At 47.8% G+C, this 10489-nt stretch overlaps 1 protein-coding gene across 3 annotated transcripts in view; it reads left to right on the top strand.

The window, feature by feature from the left end:
- The first annotated feature begins 762 nt into the window (after positions 1-762).
- MTMR1 (myotubularin related protein 1) overlaps positions 763-10489 on the top strand; it is a 60429-nt gene continuing 50702 nt past the window's right edge. Inside the window, exons 1-2 of one of the 3 annotated variants that reach the window (XM_057717498.1) lie at positions 763-1059; positions 6835-6940. In XM_057717498.1, the coding sequence (XP_057573481.1) occupies positions 902-1059; positions 6835-6940 (264 nt within the window). In that variant the 5' untranslated portion in view covers positions 763-901. The remainder of the gene's footprint in view (positions 1060-6834; positions 6941-10489) is intronic. The other 2 variants (XM_057717497.1, XM_057717500.1) reach the window with 2 other exon arrangements.

The following is a 10489-nucleotide window of genomic DNA, read 5'->3' as shown; positions in this document are numbered from 1 at the left end:
CAGACTTGGGTCATAGGTCATACCCAGGGCAATCATAGGCAAAGGGGCTTAGCCATGACTCGTATCCCCACCCCTAACTAAATCAGGGATGGGTTGAGAGGGGATGAGCGCGTTGGATATGCAAAGCCTAACAAAATGAGCAGGGAAATAAATACAGAACAGGAATCAAATGTCCTAAATGCCTTTATCATCAGATATTGCCTTGATTTTCACGAGTGCTGATTTAGCCGCCAGAAGTTAGATGTTACTGTTAATATAGACCAAGGGCAGAAGTTCGGAGGGCAGTATCAGAACTCTTGGCTGCCCTACAGATCGCAGGGAGGTGGGTTTGTGCTGGCGAGGGAGGGCGGGTAAGAACGGAGCGAGGAGGGGCTGCTGAAAGGTATGCGATCGCTTGGGGTTGGAGACATCAAGACCAGGGTGGGCTTCTCCCACCGCAAACCTTTTCTGGGAAGGAAGACTGCGGGAAAACAAATCATGTTGAATACTTGAATTTCCCTAAACTTTTTTTTTTCTGTTAACCCTGCATGTCTATAGTCAATCTGGTAGTTTCCTGAGCAGAGCACGTTCTACATAATCCGTTGGTGGATCTCGACCCCAAGTGGCTTGGGACGTGTCCCGGTTGCCCGGGCCCCACCTCGCCGGCCCGCGGGCCGGGCGCCCAGGTGGGGTTCGGGCGGGGCGGGGCGGGGGTACCCGGCTCCCGGCCTCGCGCCGCCCTCCCCGCCCCCCACCCCACGCGCGAGGCCTTGTGGGTAACGCGGGGCGCCAGGTGACAGCTAATGGCGGCGGCCGCCTGAGCCGGGCGGAATCGGGGCCGCGGGAGGCGCGCAGCCGGACCTTCCGGGGCGCCGCTCCCCTCCCGACTGCGGCTTCCCCGCGGCGGCGGGCTCGGCGCGCCATGGACAGGCCGGCGGCGGCGGCGGCGGCGGCGGCGGCGGCGGTCGGCGAGGGCGGCGGGGGCCTGGGCCCGGGGCCGGCGGGCGGCAGGAGGCCCCCTCGGGTCGCGGGGGCCCCCGCCGCCGGCTCCCGGCAGCCCAGCGTGGAGACCCTGGACAGGTAAGCGGGGCCCGGCCGCCGCGGCTCCGGCTCCCCGACTCCCGAGGGCCCCGCGCGAGGCCCGGCCGCCCCCTCCCCACGCGCGGGGCTGCGGCCGAGCTGGGGCGTCCCCCTCCCGCGTCCCCTCCTCGGTCCCTCCGGAGCCCCGGGAACCCCCGCCTGGTCCCGGAGCCCCGCACCTGGCTGGCTTCCGCCTGGCGCCGGAGCTCCCGGCACCCCGAGGGGCTTCGCAGCTGTCAGACGGCGTCCCAGGCCGCCTCCTACGTGGGCACCTTGGAGCCGCGTCGGCGGCCCTTGCCCCGGGCCACGGATCGTTTGGAAGGAAATTTCACCCCGGTTCCCCTTTTTTAGCATTTTTCACACCTTGTCTCGTGTGCTCTGAAGACCCAAATCCCGCCGCCGCTGCTTGGGGCCCTTGATGTTGGGGTTGGGAGCAGGGGCTGGGGGGGCGGAACCCCGCGGGTGTCCGAGCTGGTGCAGATGGGGGCAAAGATACCCTCATTTGGAAAGCTGGGATGGAAAACTTCCAAACTGTTCCCCATGCAAGAACGCATACATCATCGTTTACTTTCAGTTCTTCACACTTTGAAGGAACCGGTTCATTGTTCTCACCAACACGTAAGCCTACTGCTTCTCAGGCAGTTGGAGAGCTAAGATCAGTCATTTAGAAGCATGAACCGACCAGATCCAACTAGGAGAGCCACCCTGACATTCGGAGGATAAGGGATGGGTGATCCCATAGCCTGGAATATGCAGCTTTCCCACATCTTGGCCATTTCGCTGACGCTGAAGTGCAGTTAGGCAGGAGATACTGTTGTAACGCCACTGGGTCAGTTTCAGATGCTGGTTCTTGCCTGTCTTAGTCACACCAGTGAGCTGAACTTTTGGGAGTTTCCAAAGGCATAGGAACAACAACGAACACTCCCTTTGTTTCTACCTCAGTGTAATTACAATGTATTTTAATAAAGTAGTTGCCCAAGCGGTCAGCTTCGCTGAAAACTAATCGCAGCTAAGACAGTGTGTGGAATGGCCCAGGTTTCACTCCTCTGCAGATATGCTGCGGTGTATGAGGGATTGGAGAGTCAGAGAATAATGCCAGACGACTTTTGTTTTCTGGCTTACCATCTAGTGGTGAATACAAACAAACCAGCCACTGAAATCAAATGTGATAAGTGCCAGAGTGGAAGTACGCTTGGAAGCACTCTGGCCGTGGTGTGCATGGGAATCACCTGAGAAGCTTTTTAAGGACCCCAGGTGGCCAGACCCCACTCCTGGGGCTTCTCATTCAGGAGGTTTGGGTGAGGCCCAGGAGTTAGAATTTTTCGAAAAGGCTCCACAGCCTCAGTTGTGACCCACTGCACTGTGGTACACGGAGGTGGGATATTCACTTTCGTTTTCAGCGGTGGGCCGGGGGCCGGGGGCGCTTTTTGGCCACAGGAGTGGAATGTGCAGTCACGCAGGCTGGATGCTGGAAGACCTGCGGGAGGACAGGGACTAGATCCTGAAAGGGCCTATGTACCTTCCAAGGAATTGTGCCTTGGCTTCTGGGCCGGTGCTTCTCCACACAGTTCTGTATAACCTGAGTCAGAATCACCTCCATGCTTGATTCAAATGTGGACTCCTGGGTCCCACCCTAAATCTAATCCACCACCTCCCAGGTAGAGCCTGAAATTCTGCATTTTTACTAACCACCTTAGCTACAAGTAGGGTGGGTTGTGTGGTCTCTTTGGTCCCAGATGGTACAGAGTACTGGTCGGACCAGTATAATTATCAGTAGCGTCCTTCTGCAGCTCACCATAGTGTCTTGGTTTGGATGAGAAATTACATGGTTGCCCTAGTTATGGAGGCCACCAAAGGATTTCTCTCAGGGGAGCTACAGGATGGGGCAGGCGTTTGACAACAATTTTTGTGCAGTAGTAATGTGAATAGACTGCAGGTGGGACGATCTCATTAAGTAAGTTCTGGAAATGCTCATCTCTTCGTCATTTATTCTGCAAATATGAGTGCCTGCTGTGTGTCTGACACTGTGTTGGGCCTGAGGATATGGCAGGGAACACACACACACCCCCTCGTGGAGCATCTTTTTAGTGGGAGAGAGAGACAAAAGAACAAGTCAAATGTGTTCTGTGTTAGATGGTGATAGGTGCTGGGGGAGAGAAGTCAGCTGGAACGGGGTAGGAAGTCGTGGCGGTGTGCACTCTGGGGAGTGGCTGGAATTTTGTGTAGGGAGGTCAGAGAAAGCCTCGCTGAGAAAGGTGGCATTTGAGTAAGGCCCCTGAAGAGGTGAGGGGCCTAGTCACACGTGTATCCGGGCGACAGCACTCTAGGCCTGTGCTCCCTGGGGCGGGAGTGTGAGCCAGGTGCTCAAGGCTCAGCCAGGAGACCAGTGTCACCAGCCGTGAGGGAGCTAGGGAGACAGCAGTAGAGGACAAGGTCAGAGAGGTCACAGGGGCAGATGGTGGAGAGTCGTGGGGAGCCAGTGTTGGGGAGGGGGGGTGGTGTGGAGCAGAGGAGGGACAAAACCTGGTGTAGATTTCAGTAAGCTCTCCACGGCTGCTGTGTGGACAACAGACCGGAAGGGGAAGGAGTTGAATCAGAGAGTCTCGCAGGTGGGAGGCTGTTGCAGTCATCAAAGTGAGAGAGGATGGTGGCTGCGACCGGAGCTGTGGGCTGGAGGAAGGGAGAAGTGGTCAGATTCAAGATATCATTTGAAGAAAATCTGCAGGGTAGAGCCAGTAGGGTTTGCTGAAGATTGGTCGTTGGGTGGCAGAGAAGAAGAATCAAAGACAATCCCAATGTCTTTGGCTTACGGAAAATGATGTTGCTGAGATAGAGGAGCCTCTAAGCGGAGCAGGGTTAGGAAGTTAGCAGGCTCTCAGTCCTGGATGTAACAGTAATGAGACGTCAGTTGGATGTCCCAGAGCAGATGTCAAAAAGGCTGTTGGCTTAAGCCTGGAGTTCAGGGGTGGTGTCTGGGCTGGAGACCTAAATTTGGGAGTCACTGGCATAAAGGTGGGGCTTAAAATCATGAGTCAGGAGAACATAGACAAATGATGGGTGTCTGGAAAGGGGAAATGGAATAGGGATGGGCAGGGTGCCTTCTCATGACGCTTAGCAGATAGGAGTGACGAGACTTGGTGAGCATTCAGATGTGAGAGCGAAGTGGGGTGTGGGCTCTAAGGTAAACCCAGCTATGGGGCCTGGGGCCCCTGGATGAAGCTGTGCTTTTCCCTGACTTAAGAAGCACGAGGGATGGAGGAGCAGGTTGCAGGCTGGGCAGCTGATGCTGGTTTAGACACATGGAGCCAGAAGGGTCTCTGGGACCGACTTGTGGAGCTGTCTCAGGGGGTCCTCGGCCTCCAGATCAGGAGAGTCCAGGCTGGAGAAACAAAGCTGGAAGCCCCCAACCCTCAAGTGGTTGTTGCCACCAGGAGTGTGGAGGGAGATGGCACTGACTAAAGAGCAGAGAGGGAACAGGAAACATGGCCTTACTTCTCAGTCCTGTCATCATCACCAGCCCTGCTTCACATTCTTCTTTTAAGAGTGACCCCCAGAGTAGACCCTGGCTCTGCAGGTGTGGCTCAGCCGTGGACTGTGGGCCCACCCCTCTCTTCTGAATCCTGTACTTCTCTTAGTGCTGACAATGCTGCAGGCCTGCGAGAGGATGTGGCTTGCTCAAGGTCACGGAGATAGGTGGTGACAGAAACAGGACCTGGATGCAGGCCTCCTGTGTACCAGCCCAGCGTACCACACTGTTTATAACTCTGTTGGCCAGGATGCTTCTGGTTGCAGGTACAAAAAACAAAAATCATTCTAGCTCCAGCCAAAAAGGAAAAGTCTTGGCTGCCATCACAGCTGCAGACAGGGAGAAAGATGGCTAGAGTTGCAAACGGTGTAGTTGGGGCTCCCCATCTCTGTTTTTTCCTTGTCTTACTCTTTATCTCTGTGGGTTTCTCGAGGTGATGCAGGTGGGGAGTGGCCTCCAGCAGTGCTGGGGGCGGGTCTACACAGTTCGGGATCCAAGAGGAAAGCTTGGGGTTACTCCCCTCCAAGTGGGGGCAGGAGGAGCAAGGGGTCGCCCTCCCCTTCCTACAGAATCCTATGTAATGCGGAGGGGCAGTTCCCTATAGTAGAGAGAAGTGTCATTATCAGAAGGAAGGGGAAAGGACGGTAGAGGGTAACAGCCCCCCCGCCGCCCCGTGGTGGGTGAACAGGGGTTTGTACTGTTAGATTTGCGATCAGGGGTAGGTGCTGGCAGAGAAAAAAGCAGCATGGCAAGAAAAGTATGATAGAACTGGGCGATAAAGGTGCCTTGGCCTTTAAAAGGAAACTAATATCCCTCCCTTTCCCCTCCTTCTTCCTCTTAGTTATTAATTGTGGTAAATAGATTCTTGGCATGTAATAGGAATGTCTGCCCATTCAGCGAATGTTTTGACTTATATTTTCAGCCCCACAGATAACTACTGGGCTGTCCTGGTGAGAGAATGCAATTTAGATTGCTAGTAGAGCACATCAAATGTCTTTATTTTACTATTTAGGTTATTTTACACACTGCCTAGGGATTCCAGGTTTTTCTATGCTTCCAGTACATGAGTGTGGATTTAATTAGTGATGAGATTTTCAAAGGTCTGGAACATTTCGTAAGTATTGTTTGCCCTTTTACCTGATTTCTTCAGTGCTTTCATGAGTTGAAAGAGGAGCCTGGCCTCTGGGGGCAACTTTTAATGCCCTCATTGCCTAGTTTGCTTACATGGTCCTTTAAGTCAGGTGAGCACAGACCGACCACTTACTAGCCATGTGACCTTGGTCAAACACTAGAGCCTTAGTGTTCTCCTCTGTAAGGTGGGTCACTGTGAGGCTCGGCTGAGGCTGTGTGCGGAGATGTGTGGGACGCTTGAGAGCAGCACACAAGTGGAAGATGCCATTTTCCCTGCAACTTCGTGTTCTCGTATAAGGCAGTGGCGACTGTCTGTGGTGCTGGCCTCTGTTTTGCCCTCTGGCTTGGTGAGTTGGTTACTGTTGGTGGTACCATATGCTGGAAAGACAGCCCTGTGGAGCTGGAGACAGGCCCACCGTTTTCTGGCGGGCCATGTCACCTCTGCACCTCAGTTTTCTCATCTCAGAAACCTGTTGGCTAGTCCCTGTTCTGCCTTCTTAACACATGTGCTTGTCAGGCTCTGATATAATAATGGACTGGAAGAGCCTTTGTAAGTTGTCAAAGCACTTATAGAAATGGAAGATTATGTTATTACTACACACAGAACATAACTTTTCTAGTCTGTTCTTTTTAAAAGCATACGATCAGCTTTGCTCCATTAACAGTCACTTTGATTCACTTGGAATTACATCATTTTCTAGATTTAAAACTACCAAAAAGAAACTGATTGCATTTTTGAAAAGCATATGCTGGAAGATAAACATTTCACATTAGAATTAATTTTCTACTTACATTACATTAAAAGTATTCACTCTATATAATTGTAATTGAGTGATATTTTATTAAATGCTAGAAAATAAAATGCTTAACTGTCTGAGGCCTAGAATCTTAACCTTAAAATAAATTGGTTGATTCATTTCAAATCAACGTGGAACCTAATCTTCCTTCCTAGCTGTCAGTCAGTATTTCAGTTCTTATAATAAATGTAAAGGTAACAAAGTAGTCTAATTAAAGTTCGTTATCTAAAAAAAGAAATATACATATATCCCTGATCAGTGCTCATTTTTCTCACTCGGAGCCTGTGTCTTAAAATATTTTAATCGCACTATTTCTTTTAGTCCTACAGGATCACATGTTGAATGGTGTAAACAGCTTATAGCTGCTACAATTTCTAGTCAGATTTCAGGTTCAGTGACATCAGAAAATGTATCCAGAGATTACAAGGTAAGCGGAATTGAGTCCTTAATTCATTTGCAATATGCTATGTAGCCAAGAAACGTTGCAATTTTAATTCGAGTGAGGCTTTGACCTCTTGATGCTCACCAGGCATTTGCTTGGGAACAAGGGTGAAAGGGTCTCTCTTGTTAGATCTGAACTTTAGAAAAGACATTTTTACCAGGATCTAGTGTATGTGATCATAGTTTTATAATTGAGAGGAAAAGCTGACTTTTGATTATGATCATTCTTTTAAAAATCCAGTTCCATTTATTATTTTATTATGTATTTTATTATATTCTATATTATATTTTTAGATTTGATTATAATAAATGCCTATATTTTCTTTATTAGTGTTCTGAATTTCAGAAAATGTTTGATAGATAGTATTTCCCTAACTTCACAATTTGTTTCTGTATTTATGTACTACCTGTGGGTTTTCAGCATTATGTGATACTAGAATGCAAACAACTTGCAAAATCTCAAGAATATTGTATGGGCAGCCTCATGTTTTAGTCATTGAATTGAGAAATCTCTTCTTGTTTATTTTAAAAGTTGGATTCCCTGCTTATTCTAAAGTTAAGAGTGCTAAGCTCCTTGTCAGCAGAGACTGGGGCTCTTTTTCTCACCACTGGTCCCCCAGCACGATCTTGGAACATAACAGGTGGTCAGTAAATTCTTGTGGAATCAATTAACAAATAAAACGCGTGTGTGCTCCATCTTTGTGAAGGCTAAAGGCTAACTTTGTTTTAATGTCAAAAAACTATTAACAGGTGCGTTGAGGGAAACCATGTTTACATTTCAGTAGTACAGTTTGCTTGAATTGAGGTTTCAGTTTATTATAGTTATTTTTGCCCGCTAGGAAGAGAGAACAACAGATTTTCACAGGTATGTATGAGTTACATTTTAGTATCCTATACTACCCTAGGTCAACGGCTCTCAAAATCATAGTCCTTGCCAGGCATCAAATCTTACAAAGAGTTCAAGAGCTACGATAATGATCTCAAGTCATTCTTGATAGCTGTCCTTGTTGAAAGGCTCTAGCCTCACTTCCTCTTTAGCTCGTCATGTAACAAGTGTAGAAACTGACTCCAGAGGCTGTGTAATTGAGATTTGGCTGTGGTGCTGGACTTGTTCATCCAAGCCACCAGATGCTGTTGATTACGCCTCCCAGAGGAAAGCATGGCTGTGGATGAAGAGAAACCAGATAGTATGGCCCCGCCAGAAGAGTAGCAGGATAGTTCTTGATAGGTTTCCCTACTATCTGGGTTTCGTGTTTGTCCACGTAGGAGCAGCTGGGGCTCCTGTTCCTCCAAACCTGTCTGGGCAGATATGCCGCTTCCAGGCGGGAGAAGCATCTGCAGCTTCGCCTGTGCCTGAGTGGCTGGTCACTCGGCAGCTGCTGACCCCCCGGTCCCAGGTGCCCTCGTGCCCCCACCTTAGCTGAGAAACTGCCCCACTGAGTGGAGAGGTGCAAGGACTCACATCAGCAGAGAATAGCTCTCGGACCTTGGATTGATTTTCTTTACGGACAATTATGAGTTAACTGTGATGTTTTCATTATGGTTGAATAGTTGTTAGTGCCATGTGGGTTCTGGAAAAGGATGGTAACCGTGTGCATAGCTGTCTAACCTCTACATTAAGAGATCAGACTGAATCTGTACTTTAACATAAAGCAACTAAGGTTTTTAAAGAGAATTTGTAGTCTATTTATGAATCGTGTATAGCAGAATTAGCTCCTGTTGGAATGGTTTAACAGATGGTATTCAGAGAAAAGGGAGGCTTTTCTGTATTTTGTAAATTGAATTTTAAGTACCTACATCAGATCATAGCTAAAGCTTTAAATGAATTGTAAGAGAGCATTTTTTGTCATTGTCTTTTTTAGATTCGCCCTGTAGCCAAGTCTGCAAATTTGGTGTTAAATTTATAATGCAGGAGTTACGTTTTCTTCAAGGAGAGCGTTCTTAAAATCAGGGTAAACCAGCATGGGCCTTTGGGACACTGCTGGCATGGGAGCCATGCGTGAGGTTGGCGCTGAAGGTCCAGATACAATTCCTTGAGGGTTTAAAGTGCAGTCATCAGTCGATAATATTCTTTGAAATTATATATTGTGCAGCTATCTTATTTGCAATATACACTCAATTTGGGGGTTAATTTATTGTAGGTTAAGGTCAATGGCAGTAATGAAATGGGAGCAGATGTTTCTGTGGAGCGGTGCACTTGCCCCTGGATTTGGAGTGTGGGCTGTGCTCTCAGTTGTAGGCTGCTGAGAGGCGTCGGCAGTGCCATCCTCATCACCCCTCCAGCATGTGCAGGGCTCTGTGGTTTGTAATACTTTTTTGACACATCATCCATTTAATTCTTAAAACAACCCAGTGAGATGATAGCTTTTATTATAATCACCACTTAACACATGAGGAAAGCAAGGCTTAGAGGGTGAAGTGATTTGCTTAGTATCCTGCACTTAGACTTGGGGTTTGAACCCAAGTCATCCTATCGAAAAGCTAGGGTAATTTTAAAAATTTTGTACTTCCTTCCTGTTCACTATTTTTCAAAATGTGGCCCTTGGGTGTTCCGACACTAGCACTCACTGGGGTGCCTGCAGAAATGCAGCTTCCATGGTCCCCATCGCACTCAGTGAATCAGAACCTCCGAGGGCGGGGAACAGTGTGTCTGATGTATTTCTTACGTACAATAAATTGTGAAAAGTTTGGCTTCCCTAGGTTTGTATCTGTTGAAATCGGTGATGAGAACATACATTTCTGGTACATTCCCACAAAGCTGAATGATTAGCAACCCATGTTAGATTTTAGAGTGCAATTGTTTTATTATTTACCCATATCATAAATTGACAGCTTAGGTTCATATCACATAAGATGAGTGTACATGGTATGCCCATGGACATGTTTTAACAGGCATGTAATTATTTTAATGTGTAGTAGAAAAACTGGCACATCAGACTTGTGATTTAATGGATCTTATTGCTTAAAGCCAGGCAAAATATGAAAAAAGAGTGGATTTAAAGTCAACATAAAGAAAAATACTAATATTAGTACAGGTGATATGCAGATATAGCAAACCAGATTTGTAGAGGTGATATATAAGATGACAGAAGTTTGGAAAACATTGTCCTTGTTGAAAAAGTAGATAGCTATTATGTGAATTTTGGATTAACTAAATTAATAAATGTATGCCTTAATACCAAGTCATCCTGAAGATTTACCTGATAATTAAGACTACCAGAAGAAATGTCATAAAACGTTTTGTTTGCCCACCCCTCTACTAACTCAATTGCTTCCATTTTTAACTGGCTAAGAAAGAGTACAAATCTCTCTCTTGAATTTGTCAAAACATTTAAGAACAAGATCTGAATGTAATGTTCCAAAGATTAGATGAAAAAATACAGTTATAAATTGTAATGAAACATTTTTAGGAACTATTAGCAGAAGTGACACAGTTGATCAGCTTCCATTGTTTGCAAAGCAGAACTAGGCCAAGAAGAAGGAACACAGTGGAGTGGTACAGACAGTACTGCTTAGCACTGTGACCTCGTATAAC

The sequence above is a fragment of the Hippopotamus amphibius genome, chromosome X, assembly GCF_030028045.1.
Source record: "Hippopotamus amphibius kiboko isolate mHipAmp2 chromosome X, mHipAmp2.hap2, whole genome shotgun sequence".
Lineage (NCBI taxonomy): Eukaryota > Metazoa > Chordata > Mammalia > Artiodactyla > Hippopotamidae > Hippopotamus > Hippopotamus amphibius.
The sequence above is the reverse complement of the archived record's forward strand: the minus strand, read 5'-3'. Positions and strand labels throughout refer to the sequence as shown.